Source organism: Silurus aristotelis (genome assembly GCF_946808225.1).
Source record: "Silurus aristotelis genome assembly, chromosome: 26".
NCBI classification, from domain to species: domain Eukaryota; kingdom Metazoa; phylum Chordata; class Actinopteri; order Siluriformes; family Siluridae; genus Silurus; species Silurus aristotelis.
Genome location: NC_139599.1, coordinates 2801681 through 2818094, shown reverse-complemented (window position 1 = coordinate 2818094; position 16414 = coordinate 2801681). Strand labels below are relative to the sequence as shown.

General features: G+C 40.0%; 1 protein-coding gene across 6 annotated transcripts in view; it reads left to right on the top strand.

Moving 5' to 3' along the window:
- Positions 1-16177, top strand: part of golga2 (golgin A2) — a 17073-nt gene extending 896 nt beyond the window's left edge. The window contains exons 2-28 of one of the 6 annotated variants that reach the window (XM_083530663.1): positions 1239-1361; positions 1591-1671; positions 3209-3349; positions 3624-3676; positions 4360-4423; positions 4622-4684; positions 6943-7023; positions 7519-7557; positions 8828-8890; positions 9186-9279; positions 9386-9492; positions 9982-10040; positions 10148-10289; positions 10435-10524; positions 10609-10716; positions 10794-10881; positions 11025-11161; positions 11782-12000; positions 12102-12215; positions 12316-12540; positions 12826-12925; positions 13021-13109; positions 13195-13348; positions 13428-13595; positions 13684-13790; positions 14401-14569; positions 14984-15331. In XM_083530663.1, coding sequence (XP_083386789.1) covers positions 1239-1361; positions 1591-1671; positions 3209-3349; positions 3624-3676; positions 4360-4423; positions 4622-4684; positions 6943-7023; positions 7519-7557; positions 8828-8890; positions 9186-9279; positions 9386-9492; positions 9982-10040; positions 10148-10289; positions 10435-10524; positions 10609-10716; positions 10794-10881; positions 11025-11161; positions 11782-12000; positions 12102-12215; positions 12316-12540; positions 12826-12925; positions 13021-13109; positions 13195-13348; positions 13428-13595; positions 13684-13790; positions 14401-14569; positions 14984-15246 — 3141 coding nt within the window. In that variant the 3' untranslated portion in view covers positions 15247-15331. Of the gene's footprint in view, positions 1-1238; positions 1362-1590; positions 1672-3208; positions 3350-3623; positions 3677-4359; positions 4424-4621; positions 4685-6942; positions 7024-7518; positions 7558-8827; positions 8891-9185; positions 9280-9385; positions 9493-9981; positions 10041-10147; positions 10290-10434; positions 10525-10608; positions 10717-10793; positions 10882-11024; positions 11162-11781; positions 12001-12101; positions 12216-12315; positions 12541-12825; positions 12926-13020; positions 13110-13194; positions 13349-13427; positions 13596-13683; positions 13791-14400; positions 14570-14983 lie in introns of all 6 variants that reach the window. The other 5 variants (XM_083530664.1, XM_083530665.1, XM_083530666.1 and 2 more) reach the window with 5 other exon arrangements.
- The last annotated feature ends 237 nt before the right edge of the window (positions 16178-16414 follow it).

Here is a 16414-nt window from a genome sequence, read left to right as displayed (position 1 = left end):
ACCCAGACCATAAGAAAGAGAATTTACGTGTTGTTTGGTCCTAATCGGGTCCTAATCTGTTCATGAGAACTTTCTGACTCCTCGAGCTTGGATTAAACAGGAATGTGAGATATGACACACTTTATCAGATGTCTACCTTCTCCCCTGACAGCTGTTACACTTGATGGGAGTTACTGCATGGCACACATTTTGATGGAGGGTGTGCTTCTGGCTCAACGCTCACCAAAGTTGACCATTAAATATTTCTACTAGTGGTTTAGTAATGTTTCGTTTGTTCAAACGGAAAAGTTCTTGCCTGTATTTGATTTATCGACTGATCGTTACCAATTGAATTGATTGGTATCCCACAGGGGTTTGTCTTAGACTTGTTATAGTTTTCAATTCTCTGAAAATGTGACTCTGTCTACGACAAGATTAACTCGAATAGAAGAGCTACAAAAATGAAAGATAGCATTCAACAGATTTACAGATGTCTTGTTTTTCTGTCTGGTACCAAATTCTGAGTAAATGTTTTGAGTTACTCCCAAATTACACTACAATAGCGTGTTTCTTTCTGGCTGCTGTGTGTCATTTCCAGCAAAAGTAAATGGGAGAACATTGAGCAAAACTGCACTAGTCTTGTTTTATAATGTTTATGGCTCTGAAAGAGTTTGTGCTGGAGTGTCTTACTGAAACTCTGAAGCGGTTTAACCAATCCTGAGCATGTTATTTCACTAATTCTGGCCTGATCATGGTTTGTACATGCTGTACACGCCATAAGCATCCCATTCTGTCTTCGCTTTGTATGTATAATTTATAGTTTTTTTTTATACTTATATTTCATACCTGAATTTTTTTATATTCTTTTTACATGTTGGACAGTCGTACAAAGCATTTCACTACAAAATACATGTATGAGACATAAATGTGTAATTTGGTTAATATTTAAGGAACGTTCCATAGATTTTTCGATATTTTAATATTTGCATTGCGATTGTTTTTTGGCTGGTTTAATCCATAATGCATAAGCTTTGTATGAGTCTTCGGAGAAATATGTGTGACTGATTTAACTGACAGATCATCAAAACGTAGCATCGTGCTCATGCGCATTTATCATCTATCACAAAAGTGCATGTAAAGACATATTGGATTTGATTACATCGAAGGGTGCAGTGGTACAAAATGAGTTTACGTGTGAGTAGCAGTGTTGCTGTTGTCCTGACTCCTAATTGCTCATTTTCATGTCTTTTGATTGACAGCTGAAAGAGTTTCAGCAGAAGAGTACACAATCGCCAGTCAACACTGGACCAAAGAAGAAGAGGAAGGTGAAGGGAGGGGGTCAGGCAGATACCCTGTCTTCCGACAGACACTCGCCGGATCATGTGAGTCTCCTTGCGCTCATTATATCATAACGAACTGGGATCTTTGGATTCATTTATATGAGCTGGAAAGAGTAAAATATTTTTTTTGGTCACAGATTGACTTCTGTATAAAGACAAAAATGATAAATTCCATTCCAACAAATTGTAGAAATCTCCGGTCCTTTCTCTTGCTTGCTGTACCCCTGTCCTACCTGTTTCTTCACTCCTCCTCCTTTTCCTTCTCCTATAGATTGAGAATATTCTCAAAGTTATGGTGTCTGATCTTAGTCTGACTAATGGAGTAACTCTTCCTCATTTGGTCAACAGCCAGGTGAGCTAGGACTCTCTCATTCCTTTCCTCCATCTCTTTCTTCCTCTTTCTTCCTCGATCCCCAGGTTTTCCTGCATGCAAAGATGTTTATTCAGCAGTTACTTTTGCAGGACATGGTCTCTTTACATCTTTCTGTTATGTTATTTGCATTTCCGCTCTCTGAGGAGTTTCTCTTTGCTGGGTAGAATGCCTCTAGCAGGAATGCTGCTTTTCATGTAGCTCTCATGGAAATGCTTGACATTTTTTTGTTTTGGTACTTTTTGTATTACAACATACTGCATGTTGAGATTTAATCATTGCTGGATTGCATTCCTCATTCTTTTGTGTTCCTTAAGCAGTTAATTTCAGTTAATTCCATGGAAAAAAAACTAGGAATTTACTAAATTGGAGGTTATCAGGAAGATAAAATGTAGTTATAAAAATAGATAATCTCAGTTAAAACAAACAGATTTAGTGCAATTTCCTGCACATTCATCAATCACATGCACACGGCACACCTACTGCAGGGCTACTGAGGCCACGCCCCCTACACGCACTGTGCGTTCCTCCATCGCATAACACACATCATTTCTTAAACCCTGCACAGAAAATACGGTCCAGAGTGTCCGTCTTGGCAAATAACATAAATATTACATTAATTTATGTTTAAAACGTCCTCGTGCTGTGTGTAAGTTATTGTGCAACAAAATTAAACTACATTTAAATCAAAGTAAAAAAAAAAATAAATGATCAGTATTTATGTATGACAATATTTATCATAGTTTGGATGAATGTATAAATATAATGTAGCGCTCTCCGTGCAGCACGCAGTCTCGCATGTAAAAACAAACAGCATGTGGCATCAGTGATTGGCCCCTAGAGGCCACTCTCGTAATTGCAGCGGACCGGAAGCTGGGAAAAACTGTCAGTATGGATTTTTGCGGATAGTTCCAGCAATAAACTATCAATGCCGATTAAACGGCAAAACCGATTAATCGGTTGACATCTAATATATGTCAGTGTGAATAGGTGGATTAATTGGTGGACGGATGAATAGGTTCCTTAGTTAGATTCCTGTGTGGATGGATGGATAAATGCTAATCTAAGTGGCATTGATGGATGGATGGATAGATGGATGAGTGTCTGCCTGTGTGGATAGATATCTGAATGGAATTTTGTGATGGATGGATGCCTCTCTATAAAAGTCTGTATGGTCCTATGTAAATGGATGAATTCGAATGGATAAATATTTTATGCCTGTGTGTACGAATGGATGGATGTGGATGGATAGAAGCTCATACAGGTAATGCAGGTAAATTTATGACTCAAAAGGAACATCATGTTATCTAACACTTAACACCCAAGAATAAAAAGTTTGTACATTTGACATATAAAATGTCTGTGTGTTTTTGTTTGTGCAGCTCATTAACCAATCAGCTAGCAAGCATTCTGCACGTACCTGTGCATCTCCGCTACACCTGAAAGCTGTTTGGCCCGTGTTAGCGCACTAACAGCTTGCGGTTTCAGCATTGTCTTTGTGTTGTGTGTGATATGTCAGGACCATGGTGAATTAGGAGAACAAGAGTCTGCGATTTCTTCGATGCAGGAGGAAACAGGAGAACCTGGTCGCTGCTCTCCTGTTTCTAACCTCCCCACTGCTACTAACTCGGAGTGTCTCACTGACAGCGCTGACCTGCAGGTCTGTCTGACGTCTCAGCCTGGGTTTCTGAGCACTGCCCAATCCTAGACTTCAACCTTCATTGCTGTTTGTGTCTTAACCTTTATTTTCCACTGTTCAGTTGGTTTAGTTTGTTACTATGTCTGCTGCTCGATGTTGGTTTGTCAGCTACAGTTATTGTTTTGTCTACTGTAGATCTCAGGATTTAGAGATTTTTTTCCCCACTCTCACATCAGCCTTTCCTTCCTTTGCATCATACTTTCCTTTTTCTTTTTTTCTCCATCTGCATCTGCAGCAGACCTGCGATCTGGATGCCAACGGGGATGAACACACCATGGAGGAAAACAGGTGAGGTTTACTTGGTCATCCCTTTTTAGTTAATTTTTTTCGATTATTTGTCATCCTTGAGCGCGTTCTATTAGCGCTACTGCTGCCACGTGAATACGACGTATCACAACACTACAGAGGCGTGTCCTGAGAGTCAGATAGAATACAGATTAACATGGCAGAGGTAGAGCTGCATCTTCCTGGAGACAGAACAGGAAAAGAACGTCTGGTTGTATTTAAATGTTTGTTTTTGGTTTTTTTTTTTGGTTTTTTTTTTGCACTACAAAGGCATGTTTGTGAACGCATCATGCGTTTGACGTTAGAAGGTACTTAGGTAAATTTGATTATTTGCTGTCAGGTACCATATTGAATTGTAGAACATCATATTATTTTATCGCATTGTGCTGAATCACTACACTGCATCGCATTTTTATCCCTAACTCAGTCTTACCTTTTTATTTCCTGGTTGAGTATTTGAGGTTGATTGTTCGCGCTTAGGACAAAGTCTCAGACAGTGACAAAACCTCGAATCCAAATATCGTCCTGCTTTATAGATAGATTTTAAAGGCCTGAATAGCAGCGTGAGTAATTTTATTATTAACTCCTCACTCTACCAAGCGAAAGGCTGAATACCCCCCATTGTGTGTCGTGCTTTTATTTTTTCTCAAACTCATTGTGTGTATGGTTTTGTGTGTGTTTCCCAGGCCGCTGTCATCCACCGAGAGCCTGAGGCAGCTCTCTCAGCAGCTCAACGGTCTTCTCGCAGAGGTGAGGTGCCACCTTTAAGAATGGTCTCTCACAACAAGCATACTGATAAGCTAGTGCAGACATTCTGTTCTCTTAAAATAGGATATGATAAAATATGCAATGATGTGCGTGTTACAGTTTAAGCATAATATTTCAACTTTTCTTTGACTTTCTTTGATGGTCTTTCCTCTTTGTCTGTTCGTCCTGTCTGTGCTCCAGTCACCATCATCATATATCAATGGCGAGACCGGAGCGTCACCTCTCAGTGAGAAAGAACTGGAGGTAATGTCATAGCGAACACACTGCAAACGTAGATTGCGTAATCGTCTTAACATGATGCGAGTCTCATCTCTCGGCCATTTTGTGTTATATTTTAAGGATAATATCTCAAAGGGTTGAAGAATATCGTCCATTTCATCTTGTCGTCTTGTGAAATGCACTACTAAATCACACACGTTTGTTAGACCATGTTGGAAGCAGGATCAGATTTCTGATGCTACTGTAATCTACGGTATTAAAGTTGAAAAAAATATTGAGTCCCTCAAAGCAATTATATGTAATATTTCTTAAGCAAATCCATGATAGAAGTTTTAAGTAAAAAAAAAAAAAAAAAAAAGATATATACATTATAAGCCAAAAGTATTGGGACTTTTCCCTGACTTTTTTTTTCCTCTCTCTCTCTCTCTCTCTCTCTCTCTCTCTCTCTCTCTCTCTGAAACTGTTGCACAATGTTGGAGGCACACAATTGTAATTTTGATAGTACCATTGATTTCCTCTTAACTGGAACTTAATGATTCAATCCATCTTCATGAAGACATGGTTTACATGGGTTGAAGTGTAAGATTTCCTGCTATAGAGATCTGACCTCAACTCTATTCTACAACTTTGGTATTAATTGGAATGCTGACTGCCCCCCATGCCTCCTCACCTCACCTACATCAGTGCCTGAATTTACAAATACTCAACAAGCACATTGCAAGATCTTCCCAGAAGACTGGAGGTTTTATAACAGCCAAAATTATTATATAATGCCAATCTTAGTCAGGTGTCCACAAACATTTTTCCATATAGTTATAGCTTCTATATATTTCTCATATCATTTAATGTATGATAATGTGCCTATGATATATTTCTATTAATGATAATAAATAAAACTGCCTGGAAGCACACGCAGAATTTATTTTTCAGAAAAACTTATTTTTGTTCTTTTATTGTGTAAACATTTTTGGTTTATGGATGTAGTGAGGGAAGACATGCAGGTAGATGTTATGTAAAAGGACAAATGTCGAGGACAGAGTAGTATGGAGATGGATGGTCTGCTGTGGTGACCCCACAGCAAAAGAGCTGGCAAAAGAGGAAGAAAATTGTGTGTGTGTGTGTGTGTGTGTGTGTGTGTGTGTATATATATATATATATATATATATATATATATATATATATATATATATATATATATATATATATATATATATATATACATACACAGTACAGACCAAAAGTTTGGACACATCTTCTCATTCAAAGAGTTTTCTTTATTTCATGACTATGAAAATTGTAGATTCACACTGAAGGCATCAAAACTATGAATTAACACATGTGGAATTATATATGGAATTATATACATAACAAAAAAGTGTGAAACAACTGAAAAATGTCATTCTAGGTTCTTCAAAGTAGCCACCTTTTGCTTTGATTACTGCTTTGCACACTCTTGGCATTCTCTTGATGTGCTTCAAGAGGTAGTCACCTGAAATGGTCTTCCAACAGTCTTGAAGGAGTTCCCCAAAAGATGCTTGGCACTTGTTGGCCATTTTGCCTTCACTCTGCGGTCCAGCTCACCCCTAAACCATCTCGATTGGGTTCAGGTCCGGTGACTGTGGAGGCCAGGTCATCTGGCGCAGCACCCCATCACTCTCCTTCTTGGTCAAATAGCCCTTGATGCCTTCAGTGTGACTACAATTTACATAGTCATGAAAATAAAGAAAACTCTTTGAATGAGAAGGTGTGTCCAAACTTTTGGTCTGTACTGTGTACATGTGTGTGTGTGTGTGTGTGTGTGTGTGTGTGTGTGTGTGTGTGTGTGTGTGTGTGTGTGTGTGTGTGTGTGTGTGTGTGTGTGTGTGTGTGTGTGTGTGTGTAATATATATATATATATATAAATTTTTTTATAATAATATAAATATATTTTTTGTAAATCAAAATTATATCTTTTAAAAATATAAGAATATGAAGGAAAAAAAAGTAATAGGGGTTTAATTGTTTAGGGTTTTGACCATAGCTTATTCTCTGTTTATTTTTGTTTGTTTGTTTATTTAATAATAATTACTTTCACTACCAAGAACTTGTAATTTGCCCGATGTTCCTTTATCAGGACACATTATACACATTTCCTCCAAAAAGACATTTTATTCAATCATTTTCTGTCATAAATGTTTTTTTTTTTTTTAGTTATTATTATTATTTTTATTATTATTTTTGTTTTGCATTTCTGTTTGACCTTTCACATTCCTCTGTTTCTCTCTGCATGCCTGCACGTTCAGACTCGAAACCAGGAGCTGGCAGCCGCTCTGGACTCCAGCAATCTAAAAAACTCCCAGCTCACTGCAAAGATAGAGACACTGGTAAGGGTGTCCAAATGAGGTGCGAGAAATAGTGATATGCATACCATATGGGTGTTTTTTTTTGCTACATTGCCATAGTAACACCCAGCTTTATACCCCGACCCTAATTCACATCACAGTTACACCACGGTGGCACGAGTTCCTGCGTACACACTTGCACACTTATTAAAGCACCTGGCATGCCCGGCTATCATGCTCCCATTATTATTATTATTATGGTTTTTGATTGTTTTTTTGTTTTCTTTTAACTCATACTAATTTTTCCTTGAGTTTTTCGTTTCTGTCGCTTTCCATTAACAAAGCCAATTAGTTTCTTTGCCTGTCAGGTTTTCAGGTCGGGTGATCTGACTAATTCCTTTTGCAAAAAGCTTTTTTCTTGGCTGTTGTCCCTGTAAGCTCTGTACTGTTTGTTTTATTCACTCCGCTCCGGTCAGCACCTTGAACTCCATTTAAAGTGGTTCCTCTAATCATCTTTTTTTGGTGTGTGTGTTTTAGACGAAGCAGTCTCAGGAGCTGTCTGAGCTGATGCAGAAGGTAAATATTCAGGGCAGAAATCTGTCTTTAGGATGTATGTTTATGTATTAGAGATATGCATTTAATGGTGGTCTAGTGGTTAAGATGCAGCGCTCCCACCGCTGCGACCCGGGTTTCGATTCCCGGTCAGGGAACCATCCCCAGCCACTCTTAGTGCCGGTCCCAAGCCCGGATAAATTGGGGAGGGTTGCGTTAGGAAGGGCATCCAGCGTAAAACATGTGCCAAATCAAACGTGCGGAGGATCCGCTGTGGCGACCCCTAACGGGAGAAGCCGAAAAGAAAGTTTATACTGTATGGGCAAAAGTATGTGGACACCTGACCAAAAGATTCATATGTGCTTTGATGTTTCACTCGGTTTTAGTGTGCTTGTGAAGATTTATGCTTATTCAGCTACAAGGGTGTTAATAAAGTCAGCTACTGTGGGTGGGGTGAGGAGCCATGGGGTGCAGTCAGAGTTCACATTCATGCTGTTCAGTGGGGTGGGGTTGGAGCAGGGGATCCTTCATGTTACCCGATGTAAATGCTGTAACAGGTTTGGGTCTGCTAGTGCAAGTGAAGGGAAAATTTCATGCTACCGCATTCAAAGACACCACATGCAGTAGATTTGTGTGCCTCCAGCTTTGTGGTAACAGTTTGGGGAAGAACCACTTATTGTTGTAAATGGCATTTACATGGCATTAATGACAAATTCTAGCAAAATCTCTTGAATATCAGTAAATGTTTATATGATCTTTAAAATAGCTCCATATCTTGTTAATTAATATTTTGTTTCTTAAAAACTGTAATAAAAACATTTATGAAGGGTCTTAAAAAGTAAAATAAAGAACAATAAAATTTTTAGTGCTTAAAAAGTTCACTGTTCTAGGTCTTAAATAATTTTAAACAGGTCTTTATTTTGTCGCTCCTTTAGAATAGCGCACTTTAGAATATTTTTGTTTCTGTGGTGTGTTGTTTCCTTCCGCTGGTTTAAATATAATTTGCTGTATTACGACTATAAACGAGACCAACGTGCAACAGCCAATCAGCTTGTTAATCAGTTCTGTTATTGGGGAGAATTTCTCTTGGGATGTAAAACGGATTTTATTTTTCAGCTATGAGGAAGCGCAAGTTTAGCGATTATTGACTGGGAAAAAAAACGGTATTCAGAGCTCAGTTAAGGCCAGTTGCTAACAACGTATTTGTGTGTGTGTTTGTCTTCGTCGTGATATAGGTCTTAAAAAAATGGTTTTGTGAAACCTGCAGAAACCCTGTTCATTTCTTTCTTTTCAGGAGCGGAAGAATTTCGAGCAGAAGTTCGCCAAGGAACATGGGGCTATGCGTGAACAGCTGCAGGTACGCAGCCTTTTCATCTTTTGGAAATCAAAAGATTTTTTTCCATACTTTAGCAGGTCGTGCATTTCGGTGTTTAGCAGCACAGTGAATAAAACGATCATGATAGTGATGTAGACTATTCATATGCTGTATTCACAAAATGTTATTCACACCCCAAAACATGCAACTTCACAACGAGTTCATTTACCGCTCCAAGGTGTGAAGGCAGACTTCAAGCTCATTAATGTAGCGCTGTGTTTAGGCTGTTAAATTTATTGTGGTGTGATGACCAGGAAATATGTTTATGCGGTTTTAGGTTCATATCCAGACCATCGGCATCCTGGTGTCTGAGAAATCTGAACTGCAGACCGCCTTGTCATTTACACAGCATGCGGCACGTCAGAAGACAGGTGTGTGAGCGTGCGTGAGCAGTTAGAATGTTAAGGTTAAACAGGTCATTGTTTCAGGTGTAATCATATGTGTTCCCAATGTGTGCTTTCTGTTTGTCTGTCTCAGGAGAGGCAGAAGAGCTGAATAATCGTCTGCAAGCCAGCAAGCAGAGGGTGTCTGAGCTGGAGCGGACTTTATCCACAGTGTCTACACAGCAGAAACAGTTTGAGAAGGTGCATCATTGGGGGGGGGATCTATAAAGCAAAATTTTACTTTTTTACGAATTAAGATTATTATTATTTTTTTTTAATAAATTAGGATCACCTGATAATATAATATATGAACTGTTTGTGGACACCTGAGCATAATATGTGCTTTTTGCTTATTCAGTCACAACGTTGTTAATAAAGTCAGGCACTGGTGTAGGTGAGGTGAGGAAGCCTGGGGTGCATTCATCGTTCACGTTTATCCCATTCGAGGCATTCAATAGGGTTGAGATCAGAGCTCTATAGGAGGTGCTGGTTATGTGCACAGGGGCAGTGTCATGTTGGAACAGGTTTAGGATCTCCTAGTTCAAGTGAAAAGGGATTATGTAATGCTAATCCAAATATGGCTGGAATAGTCAGGTGTCCCAATAATTTTGACCATATCGTGTATATACCTGATATATTGAAATGAATGCAATACCTTTTTTATTTAAATTTTTTTATTTACTTAAACAGCATAATAAAGAGCTGGAGAAGGACAGGGACAGTCTTCGCCTGGAAATCTTCAGATTAAAGTAAGTTCTTTTATGATAAATTATTTTTTTTTTGTATGCAGCAAGCACTTGCAGTTCTGATTTTTATGAAATTTTTTCCCCTCGTGCATGCGTTCTTTCTTATTCAGTAATGTGAATGAAGAGATGAAGCAGCAGAGCTCCGAGCTGGCTGAACAGCTGAAGTTAAAAGTGAGCGAGAACAGCGCTCTGGGTCTGGAGCTGGATGAACTGCGCAAGCGCCTGGAAATGGCTGATGTTATGCTTCAGCAGGTGACTCTTGTTAGCGACTGATCGGTCTGCTTTCGTTCTGTGTTATAACTGTATATTTTTTTTTTTTAAAACTCTGTCTCAAATATATGTACAAATATCTTAAACCTCGTGTCAATTATTATTTTTTTGAATCTATCTCTGCCAGTTTTCTAGTCAGTCAGGAGCTCCATCTGAGCCCCAACAGGTGCAGCTGCTTCTGGAGGAGAAGCATCAGCTTGAGATTCACACAGCGCAGGTGGGTGGGTGTGGGTGTGTGTGTGTAACGTTTCTGTGACTGTGATTTGTTTTACTATCTTTACCCTCTGTTTTGATGTTGTAGCTCCTGGAGTCAGTTGCACAGCTACAGAGAGAGCGAGACCAGTACGCAGAACAGATTCAGGAAGAAGGCAGAGTCTGGAAAGACAAAACTGAGCAGCTTCTCACTCAGGTACAATCCCTTCTACACACGAAGACAACCGGAAAACTTTAATACATGACTCATGTTGTGATTGTTGTGGTGTCCAGGTAACTCTGATGTCAGAGGAGAGGGACAGGAGCACTGCTCAGATCCAGGAGCTACAGGAGCAGATTTCAGAGCTGAAAAATACAGCAGGTCTACATCAAGACTCTCTTAATAATCTAAACATCAAACTGTTTTAAAAATTGAGCTTTTTTGTTTTTCATTTGTTTTTCAGTTTCTCAGAAGGATGGTGCTCTCTATAAAAGTAATGGTCCATTTCTCTCTTTGTTCCTCAGCTTCACTGTCTCAGGAGCAGGAGAGCAAGGCAACATCACAGACCTCAGGGCCATCAGAGAAAGAGCTGGCTCTGGAGGAGAGCATCTATGAACTGCAGCAGGAGAGAGATGCGCTCAATCTACAATACCAAGCACAGGTCAGAACCCTGGTTCCCAGCAGAGAGATCTTTGGACTTGATGCCCTGGATTTCTGTACACCTCATGCTGGTAGCAGATGAGATGATTCAGGTTTGGTGTAAAGACCAGGTGACACTTAGACTGAGTATCATAGCCAGCTCTTGTCTGTGACTGTTAGGCTATTTTGTAATAAAAAATCATTTGAGAAAGGGTGCATTTCCTAATATTTATTTATTTATTTATTTATTTATTTTTTACATGGCTAGTGTTATTATTTTACAATCAGTATTAGGGAACAGGACCGAGTTATAGGTTGACCGGGTCATCAGTTTTGCCTATTGGTATTTTGGCTATCGGGCTGGTGTCGTTACAAGAGCGGCCTCCAGAGGCGAATCACTGACACCACATGCTGTTTGTTTTTACACGCAAGACTGCTAAATTATGTTTAATTATAATTTATTAATTACACAATTATATTAAATATATTCATATTTCTTTTAGCACATTTTCATGATTCAGTAGAAGAAACAAACAAAACAAAAGAGAGATGATGACCAGGAACTGAAAGTCCATCAGCTGTAATGGTTGCCTAATTAAGAAGATTTTGTAATGAAAAATTTACTAGTCTTTGATGTTGTAGGTTCGGGATAATGAGCAGCTGAGCCGGTTGGTGCAGGAGCAGGAGACAAGACTGGAGGAGTTGGAGATGCGGGCGCAAGGTGCAGCAGAGGAGACTCAAGACAAACTGCGCATCCTGGAGGACGTTCAGAGCGACAAAGCCACCATCAGCCGAGCCCTCGCTCAGAACCGGGAGCTCAAAGATCAGCTGGCAGAGCTGCAGAACGGTTTTGTTAAGCTGGTAAGAATGTGCCTGTGTGTGTATCTGTGTTTGTGAACGAACTACTTGCTACATCACAGTTTGCCTCCTTTCTCACACAATTATTTTTGTACCATTATTAGACCAACGAGAATATGGAGCTGACCAGTGCTCTTCAATCAGAGCAGCATGTGAAAAAGGAGATTGCTCGCAAGATGGGCCAGCTTCAGGAGGACCTCCATAATGCCAAAGAACAGGTATCAATATCTAATTATCGTAAAGATAACAGTCTGGTTTAAAAAACTAACAAAATAAAAACAAGCTACTACTAACTACTACTATCATCTGTTCTTTCAGATGATGGAGCGGATACAGGACTCTACGTCCCTCCAGGAGCAGAGGGATCAGTTCCTGGCCCTTCTGCAGCAGTACTCAGCTGGCTACCAGCAGTTGGTCTCTGAACGGGAGCAGCTTCATAAGCAGTTCCTGCACCAGACGCAGCTGATGGACCGACTGCAGCACGATGAAGTGCAGGGAAAAGTGCAGCTGGAGCAGAGCCAGTTACAGCTGCAGGAGGCCCAGGTCAGTCAAAGAGTTTCCTGGAAATTTAGTACTAGTATATAGTGAAATGATGGACTAATTTGAGCATTTCCTTTAACCTTCTAAAGTCTAAATCTAAAATAATGTGGGGCTGCAGCTATGGATTATATATGGAGAAAATATGGCACGTCTTTTAAAATTAACAAGTAATTTGTTTCCTTTTTAGAAAATCTTTAAATTTTTATTGTTGAAATAAAACATACCTCAGTATCTCTAGATGGAATTGGTGGCAGCACTTGCTGATATTATTGTTTACAAACCATTCAGGAAAGACTTTATCAGCTGGCCAAGGATAATGAGCAGCTTAAAACAGAAGTTCAGGAGTTACTAAACAACTCTTCTTTAAACACATCCCTCAGGGACCAGGGTAAGACCAGATTTCAGATTCAGATTGAAAAATGCACTTTTTTGTATGTATATTGTAGCATTAAATCACTAAATGACAATCTTGTGTTTGCCAAGGCGATGGAGTGGAAAGCTATTCCCTACCAGAAACCTTCCAGAAATCTTCCATAGCCATCCCAGAGGACTTTGAGAGCAGAGAGGAAATGGTAAATGTTATTTAATTATTGGTCAAGACTAACAAGCGAGCAATGCAGTCAGGTTGAATTTTAATGCTTTTTTTGGGGGTAACAGGAGGAGTTTCTGCACTCCGCTTTATCGCGTCTGGAGGAAGAGCGAGACGAAGTTGTGCGCAGGTTAGAAGAAGAGAGGAGGCTGCACCAGGCTGCACTTATGCAAGTAGCCACTAGTCATGAACATCACCACCACGACGCATGTTCTGAAACTGGTAAGAACCCAGCACTGAACTCTGATGAACTCCTCACATTTGAGTTTGTATATTAGTATAACTGGGAACGTGTATGTAGGGAGTACAGAAAGCGTTCCTTTGGTGGTGCACGAGGGACTTCGGAGCGCCATGGAAAAGCTCCAGGATAGATTCACTAGCTTGATGCAGGAGAAGGTGGACTTGAAGGAACGAGTGGAGGAGCTGGAGCATCGCTGCATTCAGTTGTCTGGAGAAACCGATACAATCGGTGAGGAAACTAGGCTTGGTTCTTGAGAGATGTTATATGATGACATGCCTTTCTTCCTTTTTAATTCTCCCTGTAACTCTGTTTTTAGGTGAATACATTGCTCTGTATCAAAACCAGAGAGCAATCATGAAGCAGAAACACCATGAGAAGGAGGAGTTTATAAGCCGGCTCGCTAGAGACAAAGAGGAGATGAAGGTACTGTTAGTATGTTCGTTGAAGATAAGTTTACATCTACAATGCATTCCGTCCAAATTATTTATACATGAAATGGACAATTTGTGGACACTTGATTCATTCACGTGTGCGTTTTTGAACATCCCATTCCACATTTTGTCCCTATTTTTAGTGATAAGCTCCACTCTTCTGGGAAGATGTTACAATAGATTTTGGAGCGTGATTATGGACATTTGTTGACTTTATTGGCCTACTCCTGTAGGTCACGTGAGGAGGTCTGAGGTGCAGCCAGCGTTCCAGTTCATCCCAAAGGGGTTCAATAGGATTGGAGCGCTATAGCAGGCCATTTAAGATCTTTCACTCGAACCCGTGCAGAGCATGTTTTCAGCATTGGGTCTCCTTGTGTTGAGACCCAATGCTGAAAAAGTCTGGAAGGCTGGAAATGTCACGTGTCCTAATACTTTTGTCTGTATACTGTATTTTTTGCATTCCTGTTCAAACTAAAGCGGTTTTTGCCCTCCAGAATTTCATGAAGTAATGCTACATGTTGATAGATTTATATATGATTGAAATATGTTTATATATGATTCAAATATTTAGCCCAGTTTTGTTCTCACTTTAATGCCTGCAGACAAAGTTGTCGGAGCTGCAGGATCTGGTGATGCGTTTGGTCGGGGAGAGAAACGAGTGGTACACACGCTACATGAGTTCAATCAATAATCCTGACTTCATGCCTGCTTCAGAGGACGTTATTTCACCTACAGGGACACATCTGGAGCTGGATGCTGTGGATGGCCCGGGTATGTCTATTTGAACATTCACATTTGTGCAATTCACATATACATTTACAACATCCAAGCGTAACATTAGGACCCGTGAGTCATGGCACCTGTTAGTGGGTGGATTTATTTATTAGGCAGCAAGTGAACATTCTGTGTTAGAAGCAGAAAAAATGGGCGAGATTTGAGCGAGATTGACAAATTGTGATGGACAACTGGGTCAGAGCATCTCCAAAACTCACTGATGCACTTGTGGTCCAATCCAAAAGATGAGCTCCTGTATCTCAAATTGCTGGAGAAGTTCACGCTGTTAACAGGGTCAGAAATGTTTTGGCAGCAAAAGGGGGACCAACACAATATTAGGAAGGTGCTCATAATGTTATGCCTGATCTCTCCTCTATAATTCGGCTGTCTTTTTTTTCCTTCTCACTACAGAATCGATGGACATGAGCACAACTGTCGATTTGCCTCCAAACGAGGAGACGAAGCGAGACGAAGGTCCACAGGACAGACTCGACCCCCCTGCCGGATCTTCACTCAGACCCAGAGAGGACGGCACGGCTCGGCAGATCATGCAGCTCCTCCAGGAGATGCAGAGCCCTGAAACCCAGCCTCCTTTGTTCTTCGGAGAGAACCCTTGCATCCCGTTCTTCTACAAGCCCGACGAGAACGATGAAGTCAAGATCATGGTGGTCTGAAAAGCCTCTCCTCTCCTCACGTCTAGCTCTTGCTGGAATGAAGACCTCCCACTTTTTCAGCTGTCTTTCACCTTTTTTTTTTTTTTTGCGCACAAACAAAAGCCAACGTAATGAAACGCATGATGTAACTGGAGTTTTGCTTTGAGTGTGTGGCATTCAGTGTTTTTTATTTACTCATGTCTGAGGTTCTGGTGGTGGGTGTGAAGGCTTCTTTACCTCGAGCCCTGTTTTTTTTTTCTTCGTTACGAGGGTTTGTTCGTTATGATCCAAAACGCATTTTTATACAAGAATATATCTAACCTGGCGTACTGCGTTTGACCTGCTGTGTGCTTTCCATGGGTTCCTGTCTTGTTTTTTTTTTTAAATCCTTTGAACATTAGGTGCAATAGAACGACGTCTCTGCTGTTTTCCGATTTCATGGAAATTGAAATCCTAAGGAGGGGAATGAAAAATTATCACGTTTCCTTGAGTGTCTACTACACAAAATTAATGTGACAGTATGTGTGTTCCATAATTCTCACACCCTGCTATATTTGTGGTTAAATTTGCTCCTGAGCAACTGACTATGCACTTTGTTTTGACTTATCTGGTGAATTAATATGGATCTTGATATCCACTAGGGGGCGCAAGACTGAAACATCTTACATACCCAGACTTACATCCAGCACTCCGTGTTTCTTCACCGACAAACAAATACAGGTACAAACGCAGTTCAAATGAGGCGTCTCACGTGTACATGCATGTAGTTCGAAGCAACCTAACGAAGGGAAGGTATTATGTAAGACCAGAATTATCTTTTTTCTTTTTTTTTTTTTTCTTTTTTTTTGGACAGTATGCGAAAGAGTATTGGATTGAAAGTGTCCAGCAAGTTGTATGCAAGTTTTAGACTGAACTGTACGATAACGAGAAGAATATTAATAATCACGTTTATCGAGCTCAATATTAAAATTACAGCAAGGCTGGAGGTCATAACATCAATATCATAACAGCTTTAAAGCCGAGTCTTTGGAAAGGCAGAAGCTGAAAGAACAAATTATGGATAATTGCTCACGCAGGTTATTGAAAAGCGTTTGTTTCTCTCTTGCACCTGAAGAACCTACATGGATGTATATAATTGTTACTGGAGTGTGTTTAGATTTCAAAACACACACAAGGAAAGTGTGTAGAA